Raw genomic sequence first — 16,541 nt, 5'->3', positions numbered from 1 at the left:
TCTTGCCATTACCTCGTCTGATATTGTTGTTTTCTTATTTGGGCGTAACGAGATTGACGCATATGGAGCTGAAAAAAGACATAAAAACTTTATTTGGAATGCTGTTAGTAAGATTTTCTGCCGAGATTGTTACAAGTTAGGGAATAACTTAATTTCGACCCACAGATAATGTTGAGGAAGGTGCAAAAAAGTAAATAGATGCCTCTTACCTCAATTACCTAGTCTTTTTCATATAACAAAATCTCAGGAGTTCGGCAAGGGTTTAATATAGGATTTCTTTGTTTTAACTTTTTATGGATGATTATTTGAATTTTCAATATTGTACTTGTCATGTCTTGTCTTTTTCTAGTAATATCATTAGAAAAATCATTAGAAAAAAAAGTAGAATACAATTCTGTAATGAATGATAGGCACACAAGATACACAAGGGAATTGAATGGTCTTTTGTCCCACATTACTTCTGTACTTTTTTTCGAAATTTGTTCATTCGTTATTGAGAAACTAAATGTTGAACGTTTTATTTAAGAAAAAACAGAGAAATCGCTGTTGCTCATTTTATTGAGGATATCAACAAAAGTAATATCAATGGCAACACAATAAACGGATAAAGTGTTCAAAATGACCTATATTTGAATCCATACAATATTATAGTCTACTTTCGAAAAGTTCGTTCCTTATATTATATATTATATTTTTGAAGATGCCCCGAGTCAAAAATCGGCATTCCCGAACAATTCTCTGTCGCAGGTCTTTTAGAATTGTAGAATTTATTCAATTAGTAGTAAATGTTTTGAAATGAACGACACTGTTAGTTTTTTCTGCACTGGTAGTTTTTGTTGAATCTAGTTGTCGCAGAACAAAAATTAGATAGTTGGCCACCGTCACTTCTTCATGAATTATTATTCAGTCATCTTTGTTCACTGTGTTCCAACATAGTTTATTCTACTGAACAAAGAGTAGAAATTGTTGCAACCTATTATCGAAATAATTAATGTGCTGAAGCTCCTGCAAGAATTTATAATACGAACCATCCAGACCACAACTTGAGCCACCAATACGTTAAACAGTTAATGGACAAGTTTCGAACTTCAAGTTCTGTTCACAACAGAAAACATGACGTGTCCTGTTCTGTCAGAAATGACGGAGTAGAAATTGCAGTTTTAGGACATGTATAAATGGATAATCGACAATCCAGCAGACAAGTAGCTAGAGCGTCTGCTGAATCAGCTACTAGTATTTTTCGGATTTTGAAAGCCTACTAATTCTATATTTTCAAAATATGGCTAGTTCAGGAATTAAACGAAGATGATCCTGATCGTCGACTTCAGTTTTGTGAGGTGTTCAGCGAGAAATTGACCAATAACCCAAATCTATTATACAATACATGTTTTTCAGACGGAAGTTCTTTCATGTTGAATGTTAAAGTGATTATACATAATTGTCGTTACTGGAGCGATGTGAATCCTCATTTGGTGATGGAAACACATTCAGAAACTCCACAAACATTGAATGTTTAGGCCGGTGTTATTGGTAATCATGGACGAACGTTTTCCAATAATGTTCGTTCAAAGACTGTGACGTGGCTATCTCACACCGATGGACTTATTTCTGTGGGGACACCTGAAGTCGAAAGTGTACTCTACTGAGCCTACAAATCTAGAAGACCTGCAACAGAGAATTATTCAGGAATGCCGATGGCTGACTCCGGACATCATGAATAATGTACGGAACGCTTTCGAGAGTAGACTGTATTATTGTATGGAACTAGGTGGAGGTCATTTTGAACAATTCATCCGTTGATTTTGTTCCCACTGATATTATTTGTTGTTGATTTCCTCATCAAAATGGGGAATGTTCAACATTTAATTTGTCAATAACGAATGAACCAGTTTCAAAAAAAATTACAGAGTTAATAGAGGGACAAAAGCCTTTCAAATGATGTATCACTGCACCCCCATGCCATAGAAATAAATATGGGGGTAGTTGCTGACGGCAGGGTGGTAAAGTTTAGGGTATGATTTCCATATCAGAATTGGTCCCCCTAGAAATAAAAATTGATGTGTGCTTTGAAATTTTCGATTACATGTCCAATTCTGACTTACAGGGGAGGTCAAGTTTTTGTTGGGACGTCCTGTATATAACAAATTGAATTTCTCAAACCTCTTGTTTTCTTGCGTTAACTGAACTAACTACCTAGTGATAATTATATCCTCCTCAATCAATTTGATGCATTATCATCAAATACATGTCAACTTTTCATTACGATCACATTTCTTTACAGTTTAATAAATAATAAACTCTTATGTTATGAAGCTCACCCGAATTCCAGATACGAGAAAACATTTTCTAGTGGAACAGATTGAAATCTTAGACCCTCTCTGAATATATTGTGCTGTCATTGCTCTAATTGTTTTATTTTTTGTTTTTCTTCGTTTCCATTTAACTGTGTTTTTCTCCCACCTAATCTTTTTTATCTTCTCTAACTTTGGTGAATCTATTTGTTGATGAGGAACAAATATTTCGAATTGAAAGAGATATTTTTGTCAAAGATGGAAAAATCAGGGTTATAATTGTCAAAAAAGAGTAAATCAAAAATGAAAACATACTTATTGGGAAAATTGTAATGAGCCTTCAATTAAGTTTGTGCTTATAACATTAATTATGACCGAAATTCATGTTCAATATGAAGAGGAAATGAAAATGTAGTGAAAAAAATATGACATAGTAATAAAAACCGCTGTTAGATTTTCAAGTATTTGTTCATAATTTTTGCTACAAATTCAGGTTCACTTCTAGATATGACGTTATTGATTCTTCAAGCGTAAATATCGTTGAACATTATTTGTTGAGGTATCTGAGTTATTCTGAAATTAATGGATTTTCACCATGGTTTTCACTATGCTAGAATTGAAATGCTACTTTCTCCGCATAGCATGGACTCTAGCGGAGGTTTTTGTGCTCTTATTTATAACGAAACTTATATGGATACTTCTCACTATACGTCATCTATCACCTATCGAAATTGACAGGAAATGAAATTTGATAAGGAAAAAATTGTTTCCTGACAAGTAGCTAGACTTTTTGAAGCGTCATTTCCTGCAATAAATGTTCAATTCAGGACGGTGGCAAGAATAATGGTAAAGTTCAGGAAAAGCGGAAAATCATTCAAAAAAAATCACTCACTGCGTCGTAAGTAATTGATACTGAGAGATGAAGTTTGAAAAGAGAAACCCTAGTTATTGAATATGTACTTCTGAATTTTTGATTATAAAAATATTTCTATTTTCTCGTTAAATTTAATCGGAAGAAATAGCAGGGTTTTTCACAACAGATTACTGTACGGTATAAAAATTTATTAATTAGCATCATATTATATTATTAATTGACGGCTAGCGTTACTATATGGTAGGGGATCATAATGAAGAAAAAAGAATTGAAACTTTCTATGTTTTTTACCACTTTTATTTGTAATACACGTTACTGCAATTCCGTCCTATAAGGACAATTTCAAAATTATACATACAGGGCTTTTCATGATGAGCGTTAATGAGCCGTTTCTGACAAACTATTCAACGGATCAACCTGAAAATTTCACAGTATGCATAAATCAATATGACCTACACGCCTATAAAGTAGCGGCTTCTTTGATTTTTCGAATGGAACACCCCGTATATAATATCATATTATGATTCATTATCACTTTGTCAACAAATTCCCTATACCTATCTATTACCGTTTAGAAGATATAAATTAATTTCGATATTTTTTTACCAAACATGAACTTTCATTAATGCTGATAATCTTGAACTATCTTGCACTAAAACGATCAAATTTGAAATGAAGTGGAGTGATATTATGAGGATCTTCTCTCCGAGTCATATTTTCATTTGCCTCAAACAGGGTCTTCAAAAAATGCAGATACTTTGATCTCATGAAAAAATGAGTGGAACTAAATTTTTTCAAATGGAACACCCTGTATATTTCAACATTTTTGAGCTCTATCTCCCATTTTAGATTAACTTTGTTCAGATAATACTATTTCTATTTTGAACCGTTTTCGAGATAAACTGTTTCAAACGGAAACTGACGTGGTTTTCTTGCTCGTTTTTTTGAATTCATCACTTATTTTGGATATTAAAATTTTTTTTATACTTAGTAATATTTCTTTTTGATCCAGTTTTTTAACTGTCTCAGATCAGTCAATTCGAAATTGGTATGTACCTACCTTAGAAAAAGTTACAATTTGTATACATAGTATACAATATTTTTTAATAGTGTGCTTTGGAAAAATAAATAGACCAATTATTTAACGTCAGACTTTCGTTGGTGGTTTTGACTGATAGCTACCAATTATAATAGAATAATGTCAAGATTAGGTTACAGTAATGAAGATTTCTTGAATTTATTAATAATTTATGGTGAGAGCAATAGAATTGCAAGTAGGACATGCCGAGTATTTCATGAAAGATATCCACAACTTCCGAAGCCGAATAATAATGTGATAAATCGACTACTAAAAAACTGTAGGTTGAATGGAACCTTCCGTCCAAAAATCATTCGTAAGAAGACTAAAGTGGATGATGATGACAATGGTATAACAGTTTTGGGATTCTTTCATGCATTTCCAAATGCTTCTCTGCACGAGGCTGTCGAATTCTAAATGAGCATAAATGACATCCTTATAGGTTCTACTTTGTCCAACATTTGAAAGAGACTGATTTACCTCGTAGAGTGGAATTCTTTGAATGGTTACTTGTCAAGACTCAAGAGGATGAACATTTTCTTGACAATATCATATGGACAGATGAGGCCAAGTTCACAAAAAATGGAGTTTTCAATAGACACAACAGTCATTATTGGGCGCCACAAAATCCCCATTTTGTCCGCCAAAGGGGTTTTCAAGAAAGATGGCAATTCAATGTATTTTGTGCCATAAAGAATGAGTCAATTTTTTATATAGAGTTTTATGATGATAATTTGAATGCATCAAAATATGAAGATTTACTGAGGAATGGAATTCAAATGATTTTAAATAATAGACCAGGAAAAGAACGTGTATGGTACCAAATGGATGGTGCTCCACCCCATAATTCTCATTCAGTCAGCGAAGCTTCAACCGAAATCTTCGAAGACAGATGGATTGGTAATAATGGACCTTTTCGTTGGCCTCCTAGAACACCAGATGGCAATCCATTAGATTATTTCGTGTGGGGTTTCATTAAAAATATGGTTTACTCTACTCCAATAACAACAATGGAAGATATGAAATCGAGAGTTACAACTGCTTTCAATAGTTTGACTCCAGACTCGATCAGAAGCGCTACACATGACAATCTTTTAAAGAGATTACATTTTTGTTTAAGTAGAGGTGGAGATGTGTTTGAACATATTCTGAAATACACTGACGATTAAATTAACTCATTAATTTATGGGTTCATTATTTTCAGTTCGTGTTTCAGCGTTAATAAAACTATTGTTAGAAAAGAAGTTTCATTCGATGGTTGAGGAGTATTTTAATAATTATCTTTTCGTTGTATTATCTGTGACTAATTGAGAAACATCAAACGAAATATGTTTTACAAAAATGAGTGATGAACAAGGAAACCATGTCAATTTCCGTTTGAAACAGTTTATCTCGAAAACGGTTCAAAATAGAAATAGTATTATCTGAACAAAGTTAATCTAAAATTGGATGTAGAGCTCAAAAATGTTGAAATATACAAGGTGTTCCATTTGAAAAAATTGAGTTCCACTCATTTTTTCATGAGATCAAAGTATCTGCATTTTTTGAAGACTCTGTGTGAGGCAAATGAAAATATGACTCGGAGTGAAGATCCTCATAGTATCACTCCACTCCATTTCAAATTTGATTGTTTTAGTGCAAGAGAGTTCAAGATTATCAGCATTTATAAAAGTTCATGTTTGGTAAAAAAAAATATCGAGATTAATTTATATCTTCTAAACGGTAATAGATAGGTATAAGAAAATAATATATGAATTGGTTGACAAAGTGATAATGAATCATAATATGATATTATATACGGGGTGTTCCATTCGAAAAATCAAAGAAGCCGCTACTTTATAGTAGAAGCGACAACGCCGCTTCGTCTAAAATATTTTAGGCGTGTAGGTCATATTGACTTATGCATACTGTGGAATTTTCAGGTTGATCCGTTGTATAGTTTGCCAGAAACGGCTAATTTACGCTCATCATGAAAAGCCCTGTATATAAGTTTGTATAAGTTTGAAAATGTCCTTATAGGACGAAAATGCAGTAACGTTGGTTACAAATAAAAGTGGTTGAAAGCATATACAGTTTCAATTCTCTTTTCTTCATTATTATATTATAATTTTATATCTTAATTCCCCAATGTAACCTTCTATTTTTCCTTTTGATTTTTATCTAATTGTAATTAGTTCATACTCAAAAAACCTATTTCCTTTATTTTCAGAGATCTCCGAACTTGAGAAGGCCAGCTTTACAACGACTAACTTCTGCTAATGACCGTCTCAGCACAAGCAGTAAGTTTTTGATTTTTCATTATTTCAGACATTTGGTATTACTTCATTAATAAAATATTGAAGCAACTTCAACTTGTCCTTTTTGTCCGAATAAAAACATGACTAGATGGATGTAGCCTTCACTACGTGGTAGGAGAACATCATGAAACAGAAAAATTAAAACTGTCTGTCTTTATACCACTTTCTCTTCACACATAGCCAGTGGGCATACTTGAAGACTGACTATAAATGAAATCATCTAAAAGAACAATTCGTTCAGGCCAGTCTCAACACCCTACACAGTAGGTTAATGGACTGACACCTATCAGAAAACAACTACTCCCCTGGCTAATACCACGAAGGGCGTTGTATTCGATAGGTGTCAGTGCAGGATTCTTCACTGAAGTTATTCCTGCATATGCTATTGGCGATACAACTGCCGCAATGATTTTCAATCATTGAAACACACTTGAAGACCGGAATCGGGCTGTTTGGCCACTCGTCAGTGCAAGGCAGTGTCTATCATCAACATAAAGTCGATGATTTCAGATTCAAGTATGCTCACTGACTATATGTGAAGAGTTTCCATTCCTTGTACGAGAAGTTGGGCAAATTTCGGATATGCGGTTGGTTACCTCGTTCACAGGCAGATGGGGCGATGATAACTGTTGTTTGTTGTCCGCTTCAGCCTATAGTTCGAGGAATGATACTATGACAAATACAAACTAATACAAAAACTAGTTCGTTTGAAAATGTCTTTGTAGGACGAAACTGCAGTAACGTTAGTTATAATCACGAATAGGTATAAAAACATAGGGAGTATTTGTTGTCATTTTTTATTATTTTTCATTCATACAAAAGACTGCGTCGACCAGAAAGTCATTAACAAAACAGTATAACACTATACTCGTACAATGAATTACTATTTCATTTGAAGTATTAATTCTAGTGAATTGTATTTTATAATTGATTTCAGTCACATGTAATGTCCCTCATCGTTTTACATGACACTATTTTTTGTTTATTTAGGTTTACCCACTCCATCTCCAGCTGTTTCTCTGCCCTCTTTGCATCACCTAAATCAGAATAACGCTGAAAGGATCTCCGATGACTACGCGTCAGTTCCAAGATAGTGAGTAAATTTCCATATCGTAATAGATTTAGGTGAAAACTTGTCCAGATTGGAAAGTTGGAAGGGTTTACTCTCGGACTTTTAGTTGTTAGTTATACCCGAGATTTAAACAGCTTATGAAATTCGCCATGTCATCAGGAGTCACTTTATTTTCAAGGCTGTCATGTTATTTTGTCAAAGTAAAATTGCGAAAAATGTAGTTTACAAGAAAAATAATAGTTAACCCGTTACATTATGAAAATCTTGAATCAAATTTAATGTGAGAATTGCATATTCATTATCGTGTATAGTGAACAAATAGTTGTATAGTTATCCTGGATTCATAATTGAATTGTGAATCAGGTTCTGAGCATAATCAGTTTGCTTCTTCAGAATAAAAGAGTACGAATATAGCTGTAGATAAAAGACAAAACACAAGCACTACAGGAAAATCCTTTAGGCGCCCTAAGAGCGGTGTCTGTGCGAACGTAGTGATTTGCGTTGGATTTGAAGCGCTGGAGATTGAATTGATTGAATTGATTGTTTTCTGATTTTTTCTTTTTCTTTAGGTTTCAAGATCATAACTAGGTGTTGATTATTCTGATGACGATACCAGTAGAACATAGCTATTCAGTGATATTTACCCTAGGGATAGAAAATATACTAGAAAACCTTGATATTTTTCCAATTGAAATATTCTACCACTAATGAAGTAAGTTCATTTATCTTGAATAAATGAGCTTCTATTACTCAGCTGAAATTTTATCGTTTTTGTTCATTATTATTTATTATAGTTGCGTCAGTATGGAAATGATAGTTTATCTTTTCTCTTACTTTCCATTGATGCATACTTACTATCATTTTCTTTCAAAATTGAGTTACACTCTTGTCTGAGAAGATTAAGTTACAATACATCTAAAATGAATTGATAATGAGTAAACGCAAAATGTGGAGAAAATTTAAGGTTGATATTTTGATAAGTTAGCCTGTTATCAACTAATGTGAAACAATTATGTATGGAACGCCGTTTTACTTTTTATTGTTACAAAGATTCATTCCTCAATTTATTCAACTAAAAATTCATTTGTTTGAATTTATTTGATTCATGCATTTGTTCGACACATTAAAAACGATTGTTCGCAAAATTTGTTCTATTTCAAATGATACTTGATTTAAAATGTTACATGAATCAATTTATTTGATGAAAAGTTGCGAACAGTTATAATATAGATTGATTGTTTGAAATTTTTGGAAAAAAATGTTTGTCATATATACTTTTTTGTAACTATCGAATAATTTACTATAATTTCTGTGAAACATGAATAAAATTGTTTGTTGATAATTATAGTTACATGAATTAAAACGATTGATGATCATTTTAATTCGGCGCTAGCGTCGAGCGGATTCTTTCAGAAGCTGAATTTTTAAATCTGGCAACATGATAGTCTAGTGATAGTAACACAATATTCCGTCCGACCGCAGCGCCGAATAAAAATTATCAACAATCAATTTAATTCAGGTATCACCTAAAAGCAACAATCAAAACAATTCATTTTTTCAAAATACTAATAGAAAGTAAAACGGCGTGCCACGCCGTTTTGCTTTTTATTAATATTCATTCGAAATGCGTGGAATTCCATTGATACATGGAATTAAATTGATTGTTGATAATTTTTATTCGACGCCACGGTTGAACGGCGTTTTGCCATATGTAACGCTTGAAGTTCTTGATAAATCCGCTCGATACCAGCGCCGAATTAAAATTATCAACAATCGTTTAAAATGTGTCTTTCAAATACAAGAAACTTTTTAAACCATCAAAAAATTTGATTCTTAGTGAGAAATTAGCTTTCTAAAAAGATTGATGAAATAAAATGATACTTGCTTGAGAATGTTTTGCATAAAAGTTGTAACCAAATCTTGAATTGAATGCATTAAAGTGAATGTTGGAAATATTCAACACTTTCAATAAAATTGAAATATAACAATCTTTATTATTCATAGAAAAATATTTAGTATGGAAAGTTAATTTGCTATATTTTCAGACAAACGAAAGTCTATTCCTATCACCAACAATGTTTCATGGGAAAACTTTGACAGTCATTCAAATATATTCATTGAAATTTTATTCTCAAACTCACTTTTAGAAAGTGAATTTGAAGTGCCATTATAATTCAACAGTCATATAAATAACTAATATTTTATTCAAAGATCAAAATTATATGCGGAATTGGAACGTTTGTTGAATTTACTCGAATAATACATTCCATTGACTGTTGAATCCATTTTCCAATACTCTGAAACAATATTTTTTTCCGGAATCAATAAAAGCTTAGTTATTTCATCAGTCTTTTTTATTCATGTAACATTTAAAATCAAGTGTCATTTGAAATAGAACAAATTTTGCGAACAATCGTTTTAATGTGTCCAACAAATGCATGAATCAATTAAATTCAAACAAATAAATTGTTAGGTGAATAAATTGAGAAATGAATATTTGTGACAATAAAAAGTAAAACGGCGTTCTATAACTATGCCTCCCACATAGATGCCTCCCAGAAAACAAAAATTCATCATTTTTGATGGGTATTTCACGAAGCAATTAGGAAGGATCTGATTGAATACAAGGTCATAGATCCAAATAGTAAACCTATTAAGTTAAATCTATCAATCTGCAAACTATATGATGACTCTGTATATTGCAAATAAATAATTTTTCCCTTACCGAGTGAAACTGCCCGAATGAAAAACTCTCTAAACTCGTTCAAATTTCCGATTGCTTTTCGGTTACTTCAAACTCGCTTTTCCAGCTCATCGCTTTCTTTATGTTCGTAGTGGCGTCATCTGCAGAATTCAAATTAAAAGTCAGGCTGAAGCTTCCGCTATTCCCTCTTTCATTTTGATTCATGGAAAGGATTTTTTGATGTGCAGAAAAAACTTTGGACGATTCGAAGTAGTTTGACGGACAAACGTGTTTGGCGATTGATGATTACATATTTTACAATAAAAATAGCATAACATTTTCAATTCGAAAAGGAAATATTTTTTCCGAGAGATTAGTTTTGGCTCCTTACTTTTTCATTCAGAAAAAAGTGATTTCGATGTAAACAATGTTCATATATTTCAAAGTAGTTGTTTCGGTTTGAATTTCATTCAGTTTGTACCTGAAAGAAACTTCGCATAATCAAGGCATCTTAGTAAACAGTTTAATATGAAGTTAATGACCCAATTTTTTTTGGAGTAAGCATATGACGTGTTTGCTGGTTAGATTTTTATAATACTTTCAACATTACATGTCTGACGCACACTAAACCCTGATTGTCTGTCCGACGAGAGAGAGGGAGCCTGCTTTCCGTGAGAAAAAGAAAAGTCATACTGACGCCGTTACGCGTTAGGTAACGAAGCAGTTTACCCTCTCATAAGGAGTTATTACTCCAATATTTACATTTTCAGTAACGTTTTGGGGTTTCTTGAATATTTTACAATTCATTCCTTGATGTATATCGATGAAATTTCTAAACATCGAATAGGTACATCAAAAATTTATATATAATGGATAATTTGTGAATTCATGTTATTTACGAGTATCTTATACACACGAATACCGAGTGAACCGAGAGAACCAGAGAGGGTCGAAGAGTCCCTGGAAGTAAAGAGAACCTTCTCATCGATAAACGTGTAATGCAGGACTTAATACAGTATAAGCAGGCTAAGCTAACCTCTCTATTGACTGGATCGATTACCGCAAGGCCTTTGATACAACATGGCATGAGCTCATGAGCTCACAACATAGTGAGCTGCTTCCAACATTTGATACGTATAACTGAGGCATCCCCGGAAACCGGGGACATAAGATCACCTATTTGTGTTAAATGCATGATCTTGAACTTCATGCCCCTGAAGAAAAGGATCTACATCAGTCCGTAAGGGTGGTGCAAGAGTACACACATGCTATCGGTATGAAAGTTCGGTATAGACAAATGTGCAACAGTCCATATCAAAAGAGGACGATACGGGAACTATAGGTAGAATGTGCAGTTCGAAGATGCACCATCTGGATGCCGAAAAGATGTATACTTACCACTAAGTTGAACAATGCCAGTGACTAACTCTCCACGGAATGTATCAGCACAAACTCCGACAGATCTACTTATCAACTGTTGGGTAGCAGATGAAAATACAGATGGAAATGAAAATTCGTCGATTTATTCATTATTGATAATGAATGAAATGAAAACCTTCATGCTCAACATGTCTTTTATCACAAATTTACGAATGTTGACATATAGTTTCTGGAAATATTCCAAACAAAAGCAAAGCTCATTTACAACGTGACCTAAGCGGCAATAATGGTAGATTAGGTCAGTTTTGTTTCAGGCACTACATCCCTGGTATCTTGTATTCGGTGCAAAAAGACTACAATTATATTCAGTGTATCGGCACTCTCAATGTACTTATTGAATATGTGTATATTGTCACGACACTGGTCATTATGAATGATCTAATACTAGCGGACCTTTCAACTTATCGTCCCCACAACATGTTCCAAGTATCTCAAAGGGAAAAGAAGCTTGAGGAGGTGATGATGACTGTGCTGGAAACTTTGTCATGACTATTACATACAAACAGATCATACTCAAGTTCATTATGAAGTATTGAATAAAATTGAATTTGATTGAATCATACCCCTATTTGAGGAAGCACACATAGATGAACCATAACGTGACAGCGGTAAGATGAGTATTTAAACTGAAGAAGAAAGATCATAATGGGTTCAGTAGTGTATGGTACAATGAAACTTAATGGAATGTTGGAGATGGCAGATATCCTTGAGTCCTTGAAAGAACAGGTAGAAGGCGACTTCCAATAAGTACATGGTCAATTATTCAAGGTTGAAGATGAACTCAAAGAAGTTCAGGAGGAAATGAAGATATTCACCAGCAGATTGAGAGTACTTGAGAATCAGAGACAAGATATACGAAACGGGTCATGGAAGAGATAACTTTGGACTTGGTCCAAAGAACCATGAAACTCTGAAGGAGCAGCTGATGAGTTTGCTCTAGTGTGGTATTTATTATTAAGAACTCACATAGAAACATAACCTGAAACCCATCAGTATGTTAGGTTGGGTTAGGTCCAAAGTGAGTGGGTTTATTCGACCCTCCACCGCAATCCGCAAGGGTTTATTGTGGCTCACCCCTATTCACACTCGACCAAATAAACCCAGCTTATTAACGAAGCCAATTAGTTTGTATGGTGAGTGGTCTTTCAGGTCAGATGGTAAGAGTGCGGCTCTGGCGAAATCTAAAAACCTGATTCGGTCCCCAGTATATGCTCTGCTGTTTCATTGTTAATGAGGTAGTCGGATAGTCATGGTGCAAGATTCCCACCTTGGTAACCGCGACAACCTTTCCATATGAGGGTTTTTGCACGTCAGCTACACCTGGCGATGCCTTAGATTCAACCGTGCAGGGCTTTTTCGCCTTTGGTGTTGGTGAAAAATCACTTGAGCGCAAGCGTTTGTAAACCTGCTCATGGGGGGTTTGTTCCTCCACCTGAGACAGATTTTTTGTACGCCTCTCAAGAATTTGGGGTAAGGAGGAGAGGCTCAGTCGTTTCCTGGCTGTACCACCAAACCTTTATGTTAGGTTCAGTTATAGGATCAGGAGTTGGAGAGTTGATAAGCTCTCGCTCCTGATTTAAATTTACAGGGAGGTCAGTTGGAGTCGTAAGCTCGACGTCCATCTCCTCTGTAGACTCAGCATCAGAAAGAATGTTTAAGTTTACTCTGTCCATAAAAGTCCCAGGTGTAGTTAGGGGAAGAAGGTCAATCACGGCAGAGCCCCGCATTACCGTGGCAAGGCGATGCTACGACGAGAGGGCGCCCGGTATCTCGAAGGTTCCGTAGAGACAGCTGATAGGCTCAGTATTATTCATCCTCTCGGCACGGATACACACACCTTAGGATTAAGCCATCGTTGGGATGACATTCAGTTAGGGAAAAATAGAACCACAAATGATTCTGTCATTCCCGTATCCACCGGGGCTACGTGGAAGCAGGCATACGATGGCTCTTTGCTCAACCCCCACATCCCAAACCAACGCACTCGCCTAAAACAGCATGCACAGTGGTTCAGGCAGTGAAAGATGAACAAGAATAGCCAACCCGCCAACCCATCAGTAACTTACAGTTTGATATCTTCCATAATGGTAGTAATCTTTTTGTACTCACGGAATTTGTCGTCGCGTCGTTTACAAATGTTCGACTGAACCCATATCAGTTGGAAATGATTTGTAACATTGACCCAAACTTTCTACGGTGGTTCATCGCTGCCAGAAAATCCCCCTTTATGAGAGAAATATAATAAGTCGATATCGATGCAGTCATCCGTTTGAATGCTTGGCTTTATAACGGGTTCTGACGAACTATAGAAAGCCTCTTCTCGGATAAAAGCCACATATTGCGGAGACTGTCACCCGAGGGGGCGAGCTAAACCACAGACAAAGTCGTCTCTAGGCCGTTCGGAGCGTAAATCCTCCACAGCAGTGACAAGATCGTAAAAGTGTCCTTGATAAAGCACGGTTTATTCCTCGGAAATTAATATGGAATTTTCCCAGTGCTGCCGGTTGCGAGTAAATAATATGTGAACGTTTGCTAAACGGAAATCCGAAAAATATTTAGGAACGACGGTTTGGAATGAAATAAATGTAGAGGAAACATACGATTCAAATGGAAGGTAGATTTGGGACCTCTGGAGTAGAGAGCGATCAGGTCATCACCTGATGATGCCAACTTGTTTGGTGTACATCAATTTAATAAACTCAAAGGTATTAACTCTGATTTTCAACTCTGGCATAACCAAAATCCAAAAGAGATATCCTTTTTCAGATTGCATATATTCCAAAATGTTACCCTCATGTTTTCGTGAGACATTTGCAAGTAGGTAAAAAATTAAACAATCATGTTTGTTCGGAAGCGATTATAGAAACAACTTATAAATTGTTCATTTCACTACATAGTATAAAACAAAGTCGCTTCCCACTGTCTGTCTCTATGTATGCTTATATTTTTGAACCTACGCAACGGATTTTGATGAAGTGATAACTTTTGCTGACGTATGCGAAAGGCAGACTCCTCCTCTCCCGTCGGACCGGTCATCAGTGTTTACTGTGCGTTGGACATGTACCGTTGACAGTATGATAGAAATTTAAACAGCAGAGACGTAATATCTTCTATTATGTGAAACGTGGCCTAAAAATGATACTAATTTTGTGTATATACATTATCAATATAGTTAACTAATTCTACAAAAATAAAACAATTGGCTTATGATAGCTATAATATACAGTACATTTCTTCAAAATTCCCCCTCCCTTTCATTTTTTTAACGGGTCATCTCAAAAAATTGTAATTTGGGATAATGAAATTAATACATGAAGACTATATTTTGATGTGGAATTGATAGATGAAACTTTCAAGATAGCGACTGGGCTTCATCTGGGAAAAATTAAATGGAAAGGGCGTCTTGTGACACACCATTTTGAAGCTCCTGTCGAATACTTCACAACCCTAGAATATGAAGTCAATATCTTCACCTTCTACAAAATGGCGGAACATTTAATAATTTCCCGAAGACCAACACATTAATATCGATATTTCTAAAAATATTCCTATTTATCTGCCATATGGCAATTCCAACAACCCGATAAGGTTTGTTATTTCTTGTTCATAAAAACGTCAAAAAATGTCGACAATTAACATCATTATTCAGTTAGAATATTCTCATTTAGTTTTCGGTTTAAATAGTAGAAACGTACCATGTCAACAATTTCTAAAATGATCAATTCTTGGTCATTGGAAAAAAAAATTGAAGTGATTTATTTACGGTGCGACGCGTAACTTTCACGAGAGCGAAAGGATTTTCAATGAACGTTTTCCGAATCGTTCTATCTGTAGAAAATATTTGAGGGAAATTGTATCCAAATTCACAACTACCGGTAGTGTAGGTACATAACAAAAAGCCCCCAGTTAATCCGTCCATTCCGGAAGAACAGTAAGTGCAGATAGTTGGTGAAATGGTAGTAAATCCTGAACAGTCTACTTATTCCGTCGCGAATGTTTGTGAGGTGTCTCCTTCTACTGTGTGGAGACTTTTGAAGAGGAATAGGTATCATCCATACAAAATTAAAATGGTACAGCAATTAACTGAAGATGACCCCGATCGAAGAATAGAATTCTGCGAAATCATGACGGAAACCATTGCGAGGCATCGTACCTATCTCCACAATTTTAGTGACGAATATACAGTTTTTCAAACGGCAATGGTCACAGACAAAATTGCCGTTATTGGAGTGACATTAACTCTCATGTTTTCCAGAAAACACATACCCAATATCCAGAAAAAAATTAACGTTTGGGCAGGAATATTGGGAAACCATATTGTAGGACCTCTATTTATTGATCAAAATGTAACAGGGAAACTGTATTTAAATATGCTGAAAACTACTGTTGACCCTCTCATCACTGAAATCGTCGAAGCGTATCCTAATGAATTCGATATGGATATTGTATTCCAACAAGATGGCGCACCACCACATTTCTCCAGACAAGTTTGGATTCTACTTTTCCCGGTCGTTGAATCGGCAGCCGAAGTCCTACACAATGGCCAACCCGCTCGCCAGATTTGCACCTTTGGATTTTTCTCATGGGGCTTTTTGAAGCAAAAGGTGTACGAAACTGAACTTTTTTCAGTATTGGATATGCTCCAGTGAATAATAAATATTTGTAGAGATATTGACGTTACTGTGTTCAAAAATTTTCGCCGTGAAATATCGGATAGGCTGTTCATATGTCAAGAAGTTCAAAGTAACCATCTTCTGGACTAACCTCAAGCTTATCACCTCATATCATGTAGTTAAATGTCAATGT

General features: G+C 34.9%; 1 protein-coding gene across 5 annotated transcripts in view; it reads left to right on the top strand.

Moving 5' to 3' along the window:
• LOC111514053 (uncharacterized) overlaps window positions 1–16,541 on the top strand; it is a 453,014-nt gene that overhangs the window by 143,600 nt on the left and 292,873 nt on the right. For all 5 annotated transcript variants that reach the window (XM_074184385.1, XM_074184384.1, XM_074184383.1 and 2 more), the window contains 2 exons: window positions 6,453–6,522; window positions 7,531–7,633. In XM_074184385.1, the coding sequence (XP_074040486.1) occupies window positions 6,453–6,522; window positions 7,531–7,633 (173 nt within the window). The remainder of the gene's footprint in view (window positions 1–6,452; window positions 6,523–7,530; window positions 7,634–16,541) is intronic.

Source organism: Leptinotarsa decemlineata, unplaced genomic scaffold (assembly GCF_025532065.1).
Source record: "Leptinotarsa decemlineata unplaced genomic scaffold, Ldec_3_MD MMD2_tig00026354_RagTag_RagTag, whole genome shotgun sequence".
NCBI classification, from domain to species: Eukaryota; Metazoa; Arthropoda; class Insecta; order Coleoptera; family Chrysomelidae; genus Leptinotarsa; species Leptinotarsa decemlineata.
This window is presented reverse-complemented; position numbering and strand designations above follow the sequence as displayed.